The sequence below is a fragment of the Mastomys coucha genome, unplaced genomic scaffold (assembly GCF_008632895.1).
Source record: "Mastomys coucha isolate ucsf_1 unplaced genomic scaffold, UCSF_Mcou_1 pScaffold22, whole genome shotgun sequence".
Lineage (NCBI taxonomy): Eukaryota > Metazoa > Chordata > Mammalia > Rodentia > Muridae > Mastomys > Mastomys coucha.
In genome coordinates, this window is record NW_022196905.1 from 111,481,984 (window position 1) to 111,500,806 (window position 18,823).

Sequence of the window (18,823 nt, forward strand, 5' to 3'; positions counted from 1 at the left end):
GAATATGATAAAACTGTGAGCACCCCCACCGCTGTGCAACGGTGTGATTGCAGAAGTGTGTCCTGTCTTCTAAAAGGATGATGTCTGGCAGTTTTTGCTTTCTGTTGGAAAGGAGCTACAATTCTGTGGTCTGCTCCTGAGCCTCAGACAGTCGGGATGATAGGCAAGAGCCAATTACTCACAATTTAAGGGAAAAGTGACAAGTAAAAGGCTCGTGGGTAGAAGAAAAAACTTCTCCACAATCCATGGCCAGAGGAGGCAGGCAGCTCACAGCTCACATGAACATCACAATCATTTTGCTCCATTTCTAAAGCTTCAACACTGCTCAAAGAGAAGGAGGAAGCTGCACTCTGGATTTAGACAACACCAGCAAACACACTGGCAAATGATCAGACAACTCACTTTAAAACATAAACCTAGGAGCACGGAGTCTCCATAGCTACCTAGCTAACATGGCCTACCTCTGACAGCTCTGGGGCTTGCAGACCTACTCTCACCTATCTGATCCACTGGGAAATGAAAAATGGTTCCCAAGATCCAGTCAATGAAGCCTGCGTGTCTACAGGACAACTGCACGAGGTGCTACAAGAGATGAGCTGCCTCGCTGGGCAGCAGCCGAGAGCTACACTGACTCATCAAGGTTGAAGTTGGTGCCCCCAGGTCTGGCCTCTTCTCTCTACCTCTGGCAGACAAGCCAAGAACCTTCCCTCACCGAACAAGCATCTAATCTCATTTCTCACCAAAGACTGAGTTTTGAAGAGAAACTCAAGTGGGGGAACAGGTCCCAGCACATTGCCATCCCTAAAGTCATGGCTTGAGGCCAAAGGCAGGCAAGCATGGAGCAGATGGAGTCCTGGCAAGGTCCCCGCTGTCCCTGCACTAGCAGCTGTTCATTACTCAGAACCTTCGCTCGCCTTAGCTAATGCTCCAGGAAAAGCATTTTGATTTGATTCATTTTGGGATGGTAACGTGCAGCACAATTAGTGGTAAAATCAAACTGGACAGTGGCCAGTGCTGACAATTGGAAACGAGGCACAAGAAATATGAGGCCAGTGGGTTGGAATTCAAAAAATCACAACTGTGGCTCGCATTGCCAAGTCCCAGCCCCCAAGTGTGTGTGGGGGGCTCCTCAGAGCGCTGCTCCAGAAAGGACTCGCTGAAGGGCTTTCTCCTAGAGTCCTCCTGCAGGGAGGCTCCTGCTGTACGGAACGTGGCACCTTCAACAAGGGGTCTGAGCCTTAGTGGCTTCAGGAGTGCACCTAGGCACAATGGGAAAGGTTGGAGTTCATTACGTCCACAAGCTGCACAGAGCAGACCACACAAGGTCCTTTTCCACAGGGCTTTTTTGCCCAAGAAGCACCAGCAACTGCTCTTGGAAGTGAACAAGGGAATGTGCACTTGATATTTCGACCTGTGAGTCCTGAGTCAGCTTTTAGGGTTGTCAATCTGTCACCTAGGTGAGACTGAAGACAAGACCACTGAGTCGGGAAAAGAAGGTGCCATCTTCTACAGAAATCCTGACAAACTGACCCAGCCTGGAAGGCTGGGAAGGCCTGCTAGTGCTGGAGGAGCTGCTGATGGTGCCAAAGCTTTGAAACAAACCCTGAACCCCGGAAAGACTGCAGTTTACCTCACAGCATCAGCAATGCCCTGAGCAGACCTACCTCATGATGCTTGAGACTACGAGTACTCAGGTCTACTTCCTACTGATCCACAACAGACTCAGTATTGACGAGGACTTAACTGCGACACAACCATAAAGGAAATACAAGGACCACAAGCGGCAGGTGTGCGTAAGAAACTATCAAACCCTTTCCACTGGGGTAATGACAACCACATTATGTGCTGTTTCCTACCAAATATACCAATAACCAACCCAGGAACAGAGGGACAGCTCACACCTGCTAGAGAGCAGAAGACAGCATGGATCTGTACTTGCCTCCCACCTGGAGATCCTTCCTATAGGAACCAACTTCCCTGCACACATATGAAAGGACATTTGTACAAAGCTTTTCACTACAATGCTGCTTGTAAGAGCAAATGCAGACATACTGCTTTTCAGTGAGCCACAGGCTTGTACAGAAGTATGATCACACAGGTGTGAAAAGGGAGCTTTCAGGGTCACTACATCAGGTTACTCCCCCATAAAGCCAGAGCGGGCACTCGAGAGGTGGCTCAGTGGTTGGAACACTGGCTGCTCTTCCACAGGACCCTGATTTGGTTTCCAGCATCTAAATGGTGGCTCACAACTGTCTGTACCTCCAGTCCCAAGGACTCAATATCCTCTTCTTGCTTCCAAGGGCACTGCATGCAGATGGCACACTGGTACATGCAGGCAAAATACCTACACACAAAAAACAAAAAACTGGAAGCCTAACAACTGATGGAGACACTTCTGAGGACAATTCAGCAGCATGCCTGACATGACACCAAGCATGTCTGCCTTCAGTCCAGCGACAGCTTAGTAGAAATACAAGAGCAATGTAGATGAAGAACTTCCTTTATGGTACATACTTGAATACAGGTTTTCAAAACATAGATCGAATATTCACTTAAAAACTCTAAATTATTCAGAAGTGGTGAACACTTCAGTAGGCAAGGCACCACACAACACTGAGGAGAGTCACATAGTCATCAGGTGTGTCATTAGCTCAAGAACAAGACACACAGAAGTGTACAAAACTGGCCTAGGAAGAGGAGAGTGCTTAGAAGTTGAAGGGCACTTCAACTTTTTACCATGTATGTATATGTATATACATACATGTGATATAGACACACACAATCTTTGTTGTTTAAATTAAATTTTAACTGATTTTTTTTTTTTTTTGAGACAGGTCCTCAGCATGTAGCCCCAGTTGGCCTGAAACTCACTAAGTAGACCAGGCTGGATGCAAACTTGAGTTTGCAAACTTGAGTGGCACCTGCCTCTGCCTTCCATGTGCTGCTAGTAAAGATGTCCACCACTTCTGAATAAATTAGGGTATTAACTTAATATCTGAACTATGTTTTGAAAACCTCTACTCGAGTATTTATCATAAAGGAAGTTCTTTACCATATTTACATTGCTCCCATACTGCTATGCAATGGCAGTGACAGTGGGCCAAAAAAAAAAAAAAATGGTCTCAACACTGAGCGAGCACAGTACTGAAGCAGCTCTACTTAGCAAGCATCCATGTGCAGTCTCTGTGCACACCTAACTTGCAGCACACTTTATTGTCCCCTCAAGCTCTACTTGCAAGCTGGTCAGATGTGGTGAGCTGGGGTGGAAACCTCTGGGTTCTTTGGTAAGTCAGATGTCAGATGGTGTTTTGCTGGGGCAGACCCGTGAAGGAGTGTTTTCCTGAAGTGGACATAGGTGGAAGGATGTCCTGCTAAACCAGGTGTGTGAAAGGACTCGTGAAGAAAGGCTCTTTGTTAACGCCATGCATGCATTGGTTGCAAGCATGTGAAAGGACCCATGAAGAAGGGCTCTTGGTTAACGCCATGCATGCATTGGTTGCCCTTACATTTAGTTGCTGAGCTGTGCTTGTGGTGACATCAGAGAGAAACTCACCAAAGAACAACCTCTCGGAAGTTTCCTACAGCTTCTTCCCCCTTCCCCGGACCAACTGGAGGAGTGATATCAGCTGATACCGACCCACATGGAATTTTCCTAAGACAGATTCACATGGTGTTTTGTTGAGGCAAGACCCATGGGAGGACACGTGATATTTGGAGGGAGTATAAGTAGGACTGAACAGACAGTGACTGCATGCTTGCATAGCTAGCTTTGCAACACTTTGCTGGTCTGGAGTCTTCGGCTTCATTGATCTTCACTTTGTTGAGCAGCACTGTGGAAAACTTCTCCTGTCTTCCTTGCTGGTTCTGGTCCCTCCTGCTGACTTCTGCAGATTGGCAGAGGCCTGGCTATGTCTGCTAAGTCGTACCACCCACTGCTGCTGATCCTGTTTCTAACCTGACACTACTGAACTGGACTGCTACTGTATTTGTGAAGTGTTAGCAAAGTGGGTTGAGCTGCCGCTGCTGACTCCTGTGAACTGAACTGCTGATCTCCTGACAATGCAGACTGGAGTTGCTCCAAAGAACAATTTCTAAACAGGTCCACTTCCCCTGTATCCTAACAACCTTTCTCTTCCACTACCTCTGGTGGGTGGTGGGCTAGAAGGAAGTTAAAGCATTTAAGAACCCTTATTAAAAGAAGATTTTGAAAAATTAAAAACTACACTGAGCCTAGTGCTCACATTACAAGAGTCTTCATGTTTGCTGTCAGGGACTGGGCTCCAACAACAGTGGGGCTAGCTATGGCTTCAACACCTTTATCCTCCAGCTTTCAGTTTCCCTATAGGTGGAAGTGTCTGTGTATCAATCAAGTGTGTGGGACAGGAGGTGCTGTTAGAGCATTCCAAAGCTACAAGGCCAGCTGGAAACTAAGCAGCAAGCATGAGGCTATGCTGTGTATCTGAGATGAACAAGCATACATAGAAAAGCCTAACCGTCATAGAAGCATCACCCCTGCTGCTGCTGCTGCTGCTGCATTGAGGATGCTGAGGTTGAAGCCAGGGCCTCATGTATGGCAGGCAAGTACCATGCTGAGCCACACCTCCAATCTCAACTTAGCTAATGACCATTTGTGGTGTCTACTGTCATTAAACCACAAGAATAGAGTATAAATAAAGTTCTGCTCAATTTTTAAAATCCCTTCATTTACATTTTTAGCTCTGAATTCCCATTGTTAAATATTAGGTGGTTACAAAGCTCCTTAACAGCTCCTATAGTTCTGTCCCTCTGTGCCAAATGACACGAAGCTGCCTGCTGATCTGCAATGGACATCAGGACCATGAGCAGTGGCCAGGCAGGAGGCCATGCAAGAGGCATGATTTCTTTTTTTTTTTGACAGGGTTTCTCTGTGGAGCCCTGGCTGTCCTAGAACTCACTCTGTAGACCAGGCTGGCCTCAAACTCAGAAATCCACCTGCCTCTGCCTCCCAAGTGCTGGGATTAAAGGTGTGCGCCACCACTGCCCGGTGGCGTGATCATTTCTATGAACTAGCAATGTCACGTGTTCCATCATTCCTCTAACAGTTTGCAAACCCATGGTGGCTTCCACGCACCCAGGATCTGTCCAGGCTATCAGGAGCTGTGCACGGTGTGAGTGAGTGGCAGGTGAAGGCAGGTGCCGACTTCCGGCTTCTGCCCACACATGTCAGATCACCTCTCCATCCTTGCTACTATTCTTTTTAGACTCAGCCAAGGACACAGGAAAAGTAGGCTGAGCACATTTACTATTTTAAACTACACACAATTTGCTTAAGATGGTCTGGCCAGTCTCATCGTGCCTGGCACTGATGCCTAGCTCAATGGTTCCAGGATGAATTAAACACCAGTTTTAATGGGTATCATGTTCCAATGCCTACTAATGCACTGGGTTATTGCTACATTCTTCACCTAAAAGCAGGAGGAAGTAGATAATTGTGTGTGTAAGGAGGCAGGGGTGTGTGTGAATGCATATATGCCCTGTGTAGGAGGCAGATGAGTGATTGTGTGAGTGTGAGTGTGTGCATGCTCGGAGAAGGAGGAGCAGCTGCAGCTACTGCACTGAGTGAGGCTTTCTCTGAGACAAGGAGGAGGGACTGAGCTACTCACCATCCTCGTAAGCCGCCACTGCCAGTGAGCTGTTGATCCTCACAAAGGAGACATATGGCTGCATTCCAGGATCCTCCTCCTCAGACTCAGACTCCAGGAAGGGGGCCACATAGTCCCAGGTGCGGGTGTCCCACACCCTCACGTCCCCTGACGTGTATCTGGAAGAGACGAACACTCTTGGTTCCAAGAGAAATCTGGAGGCCATACACGATAGAGAGCATGTGGGCTGGCCAGGAGGCACTGTTCCTATAGTGGTTTGAATGGCTCATGAGGAAGCTGTCAGCTGGAACACAGAAGGCTGTGGACACAGCCCACACTGTTACAACACAACGGTGACCACCTTTAATCCCTGCACTTGGGAGGCAGAAGCAGGCAGATCCCTGTGAATTTAAATCCAGCCTGGTCTACACAGTTCCAAGACAGCCAGAGCTCCATAGTGAGATTGTCTCAAAGGAAAAAAGGAAGGGAAGGAAGGAGAATGAGCAGTGTGATGTGCCCTCTCCAGCCTCATAACCAAGCTATTACCTTCACCCTTCCCACTCTAGGAAATCACAGACAGAACCATGGACCAGTGTTGGCATTCCAGCAGGCAGGCATGCAGAGACACAGATGCAGCTGGGACACAGAGAGTCGACAAACTCTTCACACCTCCTCCAGGAGCACAGCTAACTCATTAGGGCCCCTCAGGACATCAAATCTGCTTAAATGACTCCAAGGCAGAACCAGGTACTTCCGCCTTCCTGTGAGAAGTGCCTGCACTGCCCACTTAAAAAGCAGGGGCCCTAGTTCTGGCCTGTAGCTTTAACTACTTCCTGGATGACCTACTGTCTTAAAGCCCTCAGGATGATGGGATAGCCAAATGAAGCTGTGCCTTGCCTGTTGCTGAGAGTCCATATTCCTACTGCTGGATCCCTCAGGTAAGGAGGGTGAGGGTTGAGGAGGAGCTGTAGGAGCCTCTTGAGAAGTACAGAGAGACAGGGATTCCAAGGAACTGTTCCTGAGGCCCTAACCACACTCCCTCAGAGTCTCACTGCAGAGACAAAACATCTAGACACCTCTGAAACCTAGGACATGACATGTCTGACGTGGCTACAGAAGGCCAGCCTGAGGTGAGACTCCATGTCTATGTATCACTGTGCACATGCATGCTGGATGGGGTACCTGTGTGAAAGCCAGAAGACAAGCTGGTGGAGTCGGTGATTCTCTTTCCACAGTTGTGCAGGTTCCAAGATGGACTCAGGATGTCAGGCTTTCACAAGTACTTCTTACTCCCTCAGCCACATCAACCACCCAAAGAGACTTGAGTTTTTTTGGTTGGTTGGTTGGTCGACTGGTTTGATTTGGTTTTCAAGACAGGCTTTTTCTATGTAGTCCTGGCTTTCCTAGAACTCCATCTGTAGACCAGGCTGGTCTTGAACTCAGAGATCTACCTGCATGTACTGGAATTAAAGGTGTGTGTCACCATTGCCTGTAAACATTTCTTTCTATTTTTTTTTAAGATTTATTTATTTTATGTGTATGAGTACACTGTAGCTGTACAGATGGCTGTGAGCTATCATGTGTGTGGCTGCTGGGAATTGAACTCAGGATGTTCTGTCAGCCCCGCTCGCTCCGCCCCGCTCACTCCGGAGTAATTCACTGTAGCTGTCTTCAGACACACCAGAAGAGGGCATCCAATCTCATAGGTGGGTGTGAGCCACCATGTGGTTGCTGGGATCTGAACTCAGGACCTTCGGAAGAGCAGTCAGTGCTCTTACCTGCTGAGCCATCTTGCCAGCCCAGATTTCTTTTTTTTTTTAAATGTCTATTTATTTATTTCATGTATGTGGGTACACTGTCGCTGTCTTCAGACGCACCAAGAGGGCGTCAGATCTCTTTTTACGGATGGTTGTGAGCCGCCATGTGGTTGCTGGGATTTGAACTCAGGACCTTGGGAAGAACAGTCAGTGCTCTTACCCCCTGAGCCATCTCTCCAGCCCCTAGCCCAGATTTCTTAATAAGACAACTGTGAGTGTCCTGTCTCAGGGTCATTTTCTTTATAACACATTGCAGCACACCCTCCCAACTATGAGTCTACAGTAAATGTGTAGGTTATGTAGCCCACAGGATGTGAGTGAGCTCACTCTGCAGGACAGAATCCCGACAACTCTGTCAAGAGGGGCACACAGTAGAGAGGCTTCCCCACACTTGACTGCCATTATCATGATCACCAACCCTCCTAACTGTCCTTAACTGTGGCAATGCATAACTAAAGCTGCACACTGATGTGGCCCAGGTGGGTCACAGCCACAAGGTCTGGGCTCTTCAGGAAGTGCTCTGGATGACCACACTAATGAGGAACCCACAAGGAGCTGCTCCCCATAGCTACACCAAAGCACCAGCTCGGCACCCTCAACCTGACTCAAGTTGTTCACTGGTACAGGCTGCTTGTTTCTGCTACAGAGATGACAAGAAGGCTGGCATAGGACAGGCTATGAGTCTATTCTCCAGGTTCAGTTCTACATAAAGGAAGGAAGTATGCATGGCTCAGGAAAGCAAGATGAGGAGAAACCATGAGCTGTTCTTGCTGCAGACAGCCCTGGTTAAACTCTTTCAGCACATCTAAGGTCTCCATGCTGTGTTCCTGATGCCCCACTGGGGATACAGTGGGAGGGGCAGGGTGTGGAAGGCAGGCTCTGGGGGACCAGGGCTCCAGCTCACTGCCTTCTCCAGAGAGTTCAGAGGTAAACCAGCAACAACCACCACGAGGAAAACATGTTTCACTTTTGAGCTGCACAGGGGAGTTCTGTGCAAGACAACTGCTGCTATGTTCTCATTTGAGGAATAAGCAGGGGAGAAGGGCAGGGGCTCCACAGGGCAGGGGAGAAGGGCAGGGGCTCACAGGGCACATCTAAGTCATCACACTCATACTGCCCCTGTGCACCAAGACAAGCACACTCCTCCTGAGTGCTGGCTTGCCGGCTCCCTAGCTTCTGCAGACACCTGCCTGCCCTGTCAGTGTTGTCACCAGTCTCATCATAGGACAAATCAGATCCTCCAACACTGACTCGGCCCATCCTACCTGCAGACGGCCTCCCTTGCTGACTTAGAGCTACATGCTACCACCACTGGCCATCTGTGCAGGCCCATCCTCACTGGGCCAGAATCTCTGTACCTCATACACAAGTAATGCTATAAAGAAGTGGTATCTGGAGAGAGTAGGTCACTGGCAAACCTCCCCTCGCTCCCAACCAGCAGCCCCTACTACTAATGTGGAGTGAAGACCCAGAACACAGACAATCTCCTCAGACGTTTACATCTCCTTCCAAACAGACTGAACAGTAGCTCTGGGAGACATCAGGCAAACCAACTTATTTGCATAAACGTGGAATTTTGCAGGCAGCCACTTTGAATTAACTCTGTTCTTCAAAGCTAAAGAACAGAGAATCAGGTGTGAGAATCAGGCACGTTTGCCCTGATAGGGGCAGACTTTGAATCTGAGAGGGAGCTGTAAGACTGATAAAGGGCTCTGACAGCTAAGGGAGAGAACTTGGTGCTGCTGAACAATGCTGCAGACAGGCATTTTCACCAGTGGACAACACTGCTCAACAGAGGGCCCTGCGCAAACTCCTAAGTGTGGTCTAAGTGTGCTTACTCACACTGGCCAGGAAGAGCTAAGAAAGATGAAGGGATGGAGGTGAAAAAGGCTCCAGATGTCTCCATCGCTGCCTAATGACAATTACACTCAACCAATTAAGACACTACTATGACAGCGGCACTGTCAGGAAGCCTCTGGACCTCAGAGTTGATGGCTGTAATTATAGTGTGCACAGTACAACTACAACTACATTAGCTGCTGTAGGAACACAGAACAACTAAGGTGACGTCTTCACAGCGAGACAGGATGGACCCAGCTGCACATGGGCCAGGAACATGAAGAACTGAGTGTTTTCCTAGTCATGCTACGCCTGGCAAAATGGAGGTCAGAGTAGCCGCTGACTTTTTATTAAAAGAGTGGCAATAACCCCAAAGCCAAGCTCCTCGGTACTAGGGCAACTGCCAATTTAAAATGATTACAATTCAAGAGCTTTCTCTAATGTGTGCTTCTTAGAGAAGATTTATTCAAAGCAAGAGGCCACAAGAAAAGGGGGATAGTCCCACCTGCCATAGCCTTTCACTCCCCTCCCACATGACACCCAGCAGCAAAGGGTGCATCTGTTCCCCAGGGCCAGCTCTTAGTCACTCAAAACAAATGTGTCCAAGGTTCTTCCAAGCCACCTGGACAAGCAGAGTTGCATTTAATGAAGAATGCTGAGGCCCAGAGTTAAGTGGGCTCCAACTGTGCCCAGGTCTCCCTCAGTCTGCTGCTAGCAAGTTACTCCACACTACAACTTTCAACAGACATGGCTCACAAGAACCAGCCCCATTTAAGTGAAACATAAGGAATTCGTGATTTGGACAGTGTGCTCAGCTGGGCAGGACACAGTCCCCTCCACATCTCCCCAGATTTTCTCCATCAGTCCCACCACCCTGTTTCATGGGCAGTCAGATACCAGCAACCAAAGCCCCAGAAAGGGAACCAGAGCATGGGGCTGAGCTGACCCAAGACCGCCTTCCATGCTCAACTTCATATCCTGGGTTAGTATATTCAAAGATCAGTGGAATTGGGCTGGAGAGGTTAAGAGCACTGGTTGCTCTTCCAGAGGTCCTGAGTTCAATTCTCAGCAACCACATAGTGGCTTACAGCCATCTGTAATGGGATCCAATGTCCTCTTCTGGCATGCAGGTACACATGCAGACAGAGCACTCATTCATAAATAAATAAATCTTAAAAAAAAAAAAAATCAGCGGCATTTCTTCCTCTACAAGACCCTGTTTCTGCTGTTCCCAAATGAAGTTCCAACTCTACTGTGATCAGACCTCAGCAGCATACAACTCATGGTTCTAAACATTTGGATCCCTGTACCAAGGACTCGGCTGTTGTGCTCTCTCCAACTAAGAAGACAGACAAATGCTACAGTGGATTACTAATGACCAGTGTTGCCTAGAATGCAGAGGGATACCCCATCCCCTCAACTGAGCACTCTAAAATGCTGACAATCCTTGGGAGGCACCTGGCTTGGTATGGGCATGTCTGGGGTGCTCTCCATGGTGTCCTGGCCCCTGTTTTCCATTCCTACTGTTCAGCATCTCCCACACTGTTCCACAGCCACCAGCAGCTGCAGCCTTTGTGGGCCTAGGAAGCGCTCCTGTGTGAGGAGTGCTGTGAGCAGTCTACCCATGCTGACTGTGACCCGAATGGGGATCTGCTGGCTTCAACCTGGACGGGAAGGGAAAAGCATCTAAAAGCTGCTGAGGTAGAGCTCCCACACAGAGGACATTTACACTCATGGCACAGAGAGGTTTTTGAGAAGTCTTCACTTGCTCTGTGCTTCTGCCGTGATCAATAAAATCCAGAGTATTTACTGTTTTCTACAGAACATGACTGCTGTTTTGCACAATTAACAAAATGAACTCGGCCCCACAGTGCAGCCACTCTGTGGAAATGCACCAGAGCAAACATCGAGGGGAGCGTAAGACGTAGCAATTGAAAAATAATGAACATCTTAATGGCCCTTGTGTGGTATATGCACTGCACACTTACAACTGCTTTCCATACATCTTGGTTAATGACAATCAATAGAGTCAGAGTCGATGATGATTATGCAGAGTTATTGGAGTTGTGGCCCTTCCCATAATTCCCTGGAGAAGCAGAGATGGATAAATGCAGCCATGAGTTCATCAGTATTTATTAAGGACATTCTGGAGCGCCTTCATTAAAGATGTAATAAATGCAAAGCTCTCCTCCAGTCGCGTATCAGCAGGTTACCTCAGACTTATTTACTAGAAAAGCACACATGCCTCACAGCAGAAAATAAATAAATTTCAAAGTATTTTTAAAAAGCAGTCCCTTGTGGGTCCTGACGGAGCCCCTTATGGGAAGCAGTGCAGAGCCATAAGCAGCAGCATAAAATCCATACAAGGCGAGGCTGAAAGGAAAACTGCCAGGAGAAGGTTTGCTGAGAAGGAGAAAGCTGGAACGTATGTCCTTGTTAAGTATAAGGATGGATGACAAGAACGTAACAGAACCTCACTACCAGTCTGCACTTAACAATCCCTGCCGCCCCAGGAGCCTTCTCAGAACCAGCAGAGCACTGCCACACCTGAGACCTTCAATTCCTGAGCAGAAAAGAAGTTAAAATTTAGGGCAATGCACACTGCTGCACAACCTAGCCTCTATGGACACTGGCACACAGTCGATGAAAAGGCAGATTTTTAGTCACTGAGAAAGTGGACAAAAGATGCTTGTCTTTAAGTTCTGTTAACTTACCTTGGACAACTGAGTTTAAATGTGCATTTCTAAGTATCTTTCACTGGAAATGACCATTGCCTGAGACAGATGACACCAAGCAGCGATTCAGACCTCAAAGCTTAGGAACCAAAAAAGCTCCAGGTCCAAGAGCAAACATACAGATCCCAAATCCCATGGACAGACAAAATAAATCCATACCAGGCCTGTAGCTGAAACACAGCCAGGGTTTGCCTGGCTGCCAGAAATCAGCAGTATTTCTTACGAATCTGCTCTAGAGATCTTGACTCTAAGGCAGTGATTCTCAACCTGTGGGTCGTGACTCCACGGGGGTCACATGATGGATATCCCGCATATCAGATATTTACATTATGATTCACAACAGCAGCACAATGATAGTTATGATGTAGCAACACGAGGAACTGTACTAGGGGTAGCATGTTAGGAAGGCTGAGGAGCACTGATTTAGGGCGAGTGGGGACAGGACAGCCGGGCACTTTTAGGTAGAGGGGAGTTAGCTTCTGAGCACTGATGGATGCAGTTTTCCTCCAGCCCCATCTGCAGAGGTGAAACACGGAAACACAACTGCAGCTTCCTCCAGGAAAGGCAGGTGACCATGGAAACCAGAAAGAAACACCCAGGTAGACTGAAACAACCCTCAGCATATAAAGGGCTTCAATAGTTTGAAACATCTGGGAGACGTTGTGCTCTGGTGTGAGTAGAAATCGAGCCAGCTGATGGAAGCACGACGCTTCAGACATGTAATGCTGAGTGGGGGAAGCTAACTGCACACCACCACACACTCTGGGCATAGATAAAAGCTTTGGTGAGCTAATAGCTTAATGGCGGCAGAGCTGGCATGGGGCCTCAAAGGAGCCTAGGCTTGGCTCCCCAGACCCCCAGGCTCTACCTGGGAAGCTTTTCACTAGGTGGCTCTCCTGAAGTACTTCAGCAAACTCTACTTGGCCCCACACCGTGGCCTAGTGTTGTGACCTCTTTGAGCCCATGATGTTATCTGTTTGCAAGTCTTAACTTGCGCAGGGCCACTGGGAGGGAGTATGGCCCAAGCTCCACAGAGCTCTTTGTTCCTATTCATTCTCCTCAATGAGATACATAGAATGTTCCCGATGTGCTTTGTCTTTGTGCTAGGGATCGGCCCTAACTCCTTGTGTTTCCTAGGCAAATATACTTATCCTGTGCTACACCTTCAATTCTAACATAATATAAAGTCAATATCCTAAAAATTTTGGAGTTGTCACCTACAAAAGTCAGAGAGAGAGAGAGAGAGAGAGAGAGAGAGCGAGAGAGAGAGAGAGAGAGAGAGAAAGCAGACACTTCTGATGTACTGCCACCCAGCACTACAAAGCACAGAGAATGCAGCTGGACACTGAGCCCAAGAGGACAGAAAGGGGCTGCCTTTGGGGAACCTTCTTCCTAAGAAGTGGGAAATGCTGTCCTGGTGGATGAGCCTCTGTTGGCCCTCACATTTTCTGGAATGCCATCTCGTGGCTAAGTGACCTATAGAGACTCAATAGGACAGGGGCAAAGGCCCCAGAGAGAGCATAGGAAGGTTGAGTGGCTCAAACAGACTTCTCTTGAGACTCTGGGATTTGCTCTCCGAGTCTCCTGGGTGCTAGTCTCAAGCAAGTTCTGTGGGGCCAAAGATGTCTAACACATGATCCATGCCATCTCAAGGAGGGTGCAGTCAACAGGGTCAAACCATCAGGAGGCTCAAAAGGTACTGGTCACCCTGAGGGTAGCCATGTTTCTGGCAATATCATGAAGTAGGGAGCTGTGTGCAGGAACAAGTTTAAGGGATGGTTTGGGGACTTCAAATCACAAAGTTATACTGGAACTACACTGGGCTATGAAAGAATTTTCAGTTTCTGAGTCTAGAAGATACAAAATTCCTCTAAGGGATGGAATATCCCACATAAGGGATTCCAGCTAGGAAACTATGAACACAGTAGTGCTGACACTGTTTACAGAGAGCATGAGGGTTCTCCAGCAGCCTCTTTCTAAGGTTAAAGATGAACTGTGCCACCAAAACAGGAACAAAAAAATCTGCAGGCCCGCCACATGAGATAACACAATCATGTGCCACAGGACAGTCCAGTCAGCAGCAGTCCCACCCCTTCCACCTTCTAACCTGTGCATGTCCATTCAATGATGGCATCTTCCAACCCACTTCTCAGAACATCTAGAAAACAGGAAGTGACTTATTTATGGTCTTCCGTTGGGTGAACGAAGGGGAAAATTAGGAACTATTTGAGGAATTTTGTAGTAAATCTAATAAAGTAATGAAAAGACACATGGGAAAACTGCACTGAAAAGAGGTACTTCTTAGTCAAGGGACTTGGGAGCTCCTGCAGGGAGGCAGAGCTAACTGGCCCATCAACACTAGGACTGGGGATTTTGGATGTGGTGGCACAGGTCTTTAGTCCCATTACTCAGGAGGCAGAGGCAGGGGGATCTCTGAATTTGAGGCCAGCCTGGTCTACTAAGAGAGCTCTAGGACAGCGAGGGCCTCACAGATAAGCACTATCTTTAAAAATCAAACAAAACAGCCGGGCGGTAGTTTTGCACGCTTTTAATCCCAGCACTTGGGAGGCAGAGGCAGGCGGATTTCTGAGTTCAAGGCCAGCCTGGTCTACAGAGTGAGTTCCAGGACAGCCAGGGCTACAAAGAGAAACTCTGTCTCGAAAAACCAAAAAAAAAAAAAAAAAAAAAAAAAAAAAAAAGAAAAAGAAAAAAGAAACCCAAACAAAACGAATAAATGGGTACTGGGTTTGTTTGAAGGTGTTGAAAATACTCTGGAATCAGTACCAGTTGTACAGTCTTATAAATTACAAAAATTCACTGAGCTCAATTCTTTGAAAGAGTGAATGTCATGGCATATTTAATAGATTTTAATTTTCAAACAGATGTGGTCAGAACTCAACAGACTGTGGGCAAACACAAGGTGCATAACTTGAGTTTGTCACAGACTACACAGAGGTCTGTGCATCAGAAAGGTGACTGGTGAGCACACCCAAGACAGTAAAGGAGGCAAGGAAGTGGAACACACTGCACACAGGGCTTAGCTCAATCAGGAAGCCCAGGAGCAGGCAGTGACTTCACAGTCACTCTCATTTTACATGAAAAGAGGAGTCAGGGAGAACCAGGACTGGGTCAGCCCATAAGATGCCGGCCTGGGCCTACACAGTCTGAGCCAAAAACCATTGCACAGAGAACACTAATTGGGGAGAAGCAAGCCTGAATTCTGACCCTATTGTGCTTATCTCGCAGGCTAGAGGGAACATGGAACCTAGCCTTTTGGTCAAACAAAGAGAAACAGGAAGAACAAGGAAACTGGCATGAGTGAAAGCAAGCAGCAGCGGTCCTGTCTCTTTAAGAGGCTCCTTGGAGATACTCAACTGCAGAAAGCCTGGAGAATACAACATTGATTGGGAATGAGGTAACCACAAACACCACTGTCTCAAATGAAAAGGGATTCAAGAGCTGACCTAGAAAACAAGCATCGTAACCACCAGATGAAATTTTAATGATAAACACAAGATGTTCTGCATACAAGCAAGATGGTAGGGTCTCGGACTGAGCCATCAACTGGAGCTTCTCTCAGAGAAAGGAGCCAAGGAGCCTCTCTGATCCGCAGCTCAAGTTTCACACAATCGATCCCAGAACACTGGCATCACTAGGCCTTTGGTGGCCTATCTAGTACTGAGCAGATCCCCAGGGAGAAGGAGGTGGGGGGAGGGGCAGCTGCCTTCAGAGCTGCTGGCCTGTGTCCCCTCTTGGGGCTCCATGCTCAAAAATGCTGCTAACTGGACTTGGGGAAGGAATATCCTACATCTGTAATCTCCTAGGACTCTTAGTTCCATCTCAGCATCATGGCTTCCAGCACCATCTTAGAAGTTTAGGAAGAAACCCAAAGTGGGAATAAAGTAACCCTGCATGGTCCTCAAACACGAAATAAAGCACTCTGCCACACCTCACGATGAAGCTGGAGGCCTGACAGCATCCTGACAGACAGGTTAACTCTTGGGATATAAGAGCTGAGGCCAGTGAACAGAAGCTAAAGAAAGCTGGCTCTCCTGGCCAGACTCTCCTAAAATAGAAGGGTCAGCAAGCCTGCTCAGCAGGTAAGGGCATCTGCCACTAAACCTGACACCCCAAGTGGAATCCCTGAGACCCATAGTGGTCTGAGAAACAAATCCTGCAAGTTGTCCTCTGACCTATACACATGCGTTGTGGCACTTATGTGCCTATACATACACACAAAATCCAAACAAGAAACAAGCAAACAATGTTTTATAGAAGGGCCTGCCATAAAATATTTCAGAAATTTATTTGGAATTTCAATTCAAAGGTGCTTTAACTTTCTTCTTAATATCTCATTCATTTGGGGGTACCACGTCATACTGAGGTCAGAGAGCAACTGGCAGAAATTTGTTCTCCTTTCTCCAACACAAGTGTGGGCTCCAGGGTCAGCCTTGGGGCTAGTGAGCTTTGGGGGCAGCACTCTGAGCCTCTGAACCGTCTTGCAGGCCTTTACATGGAGCTTACTGAGTAATGCTAAAGGAGGGAAGGTAAAGGAAAGGCGAGTGACCTCTAGCTGTGTAAGTCCAAGCTTGGCCCTCATCTCTGGTTTCCTCAACGCAGCAGCCCTGAGGCAGCTCCCACAAAGTCGATCGACTGGACTTGCTTTCTGGCACACAGCCTGTGCAGTATCTGTATATATCTGGCACAAAGCAAAAATATATAAAGTTTACCTTTTGAGACATTAGCTCAGGAGATAACCTAACCCTAAAACAAAGTTGGTCTCATTGCACAATAAAGAAGTGCATATCCAGATCTCTGTAGTAACAACCAGGAAGAATTCTTCATGGTGGGTTTTGGAACAGCAGCCGAGGGAACTCACAAGAGCTGATGTTAAACTTCTCACTCAGGAGACACACAAATGCCCGGCTGCAGGCGAAGGAAAGAAGAGCTCGTGGCCACAGCCTTGCTGGGAGTGAAGACTTCAATCTGGAGAGTGAAGCAGGGTCTGTGTGTGCCAACATTCACTGTCCCCGCTTGACCTCTGACCTATTCCCACTGCTGAGGTGCTGAAGCTGAGGTGCTGGGCAGTGGGCAGGGGATGGGGGAGTGTGAAGATGAGGACTGAGTGACATCAAGGGACATGGCTTTGCTTACCCTGCGATGACAACACCATCGTGAGAACGCACATCACACAAAACAGCATCGGGAACATGCTCCAGCTCGCTCACGGCACCTTTTCGATTCTGTGTGAGGAAAAGGAGGTGTGGTTTGTACTATTCTTGGGGTAGCTCCCCAGTAATGTGCTCTGCTCTCACCTACATGCCATAACCATCTTCTATGGTGTGGAGCACACTCCACTCAGTGGGCCTTCAGAAGGATAAAGTGGGGAGCCTGCCCATGTAGACTAGAGGCAGTGCAGTCTACATGGAGCAGTGAGCATGAGACTCTGGCCTGTCTGTCCCCAGAACGTCACTGGGTAGAAAGAAGTGTGTGCACACAGGTCAGTGTACCCTCACATGGCAGGGCCTGAAGCAGTGTGTCACACATGAATCAGGTCAGCCTGCAGGAGAGATAAGAGGATTCCCAGAATAAATGAAAGGTATCGCAGCAGCCGGACAGGGAAGGGCATAGATAGCAGTCTGAATCAGCATCAGCCTCCTCAAGGGGATGGTCTGACCATTAACTTAGGTTGCTCCTTGGGAACAGTAGGTGGGGTGTTGAGAGAGGTGGGATGCGGTAGGCTCTGGCTGTGTGCCCTCATGTGACTTCTGTGTTATTTCTCATGATCACTGAAATGGACTTTATATTGGTAAACTGTCAAGTGCTGTTTGAACTCACTGAGAAGCTGGCTCCCCACTGTAGACCCAAGCATGGCCCTATCTCCCTTGACAGAGAGGGGAAAGCAGTAAGCAGCTACGGCATTTAACAACTCATCCTAAGGTGGGTGTGGTAGTGCACAAATTTAATCTTAACACTTGGGAGGCAGAGGCAGGTAGCCCTCTGGGAGTCTGAGGCCAGCTTGGTCTGTGCAGCAAGCTCTAGGGCAGCCAGGGCTGCAGGATAGAGCTTGTCTCCTTATTGTTGAGAACTAAGGAGTTACTAACTGCATGAAGGTAAATGACCTCCACAAGGTCACATAGCTCATTTTCCTATGGCATAAAAACCCTGGAAAAGAGAAATTGTAAGCTTATCCTGGGACAGCGCTCTGATGGGAAGATCACCCATGCAGCCAACTCTCCACCAGGAACCCTAGCTGATGGCCTCCACTTCCCAGGCCATTTTTGCTGGACACTTTGAGCACAGTGTGTGCTGCCGCCGCCTGTGTCTGCTCTTTCCATTGCGCTGCTTCAGTTACCTCTGCTAGATGCTGTGAGCACCTGACTTGATGTCTTGCTGTCTGCTGTCTCTCTCTACCCACCATTTATTCCTTTACTACTTCTTGCTTAAATTTATTCATTCAACGTCAAAAGTATACACTACTCTCCAGACTGTACAGCTCAATTGTCATCAATTCAGAAAACATGTCAATTATTTTTAAAATAAAACGAGGGGACTCTGAAAGAATACTAAGTATCTCTGCTTAGGGAATAGAGCACAGTAAGACAGGTGAGCTCTAAAGGAAGCACAGACAGCAGACATATTCAAGAACACTACCCCATTCAACTGTCACTTCTGCTGGCCAGACCCAAGGATTAACACTAAGGTACTACACCTGGCTGGCAGCCACGGTGCCTGATCCATTATTAGAAAAGAGATGATGGCACCTATTCCATTAAAGCCAACGGTCATTACGCAGCTAAGCCCTTGAACT

The 18,823-nt window shown here is 47.9% G+C and overlaps 1 protein-coding gene across 1 annotated transcript in view; it reads right to left on the minus strand.

The window, feature by feature from the left end:
- The window catches only part of Fbxw8 (F-box and WD repeat domain containing 8), a 95,561-nt gene that overhangs the window by 47,345 nt on the left and 29,393 nt on the right, over positions 1–18,823 (minus strand). The window contains exons 4-5 of the mRNA XM_031337640.1: positions 17,167–17,255; positions 5,643–5,800 (exon numbers count right to left, since the gene is read on the minus strand). Coding sequence (XP_031193500.1) covers positions 5,643–5,800; positions 17,167–17,255 — 247 coding nt within the window. The remainder of the gene's footprint in view (positions 1–5,642; positions 5,801–17,166; positions 17,256–18,823) is intronic.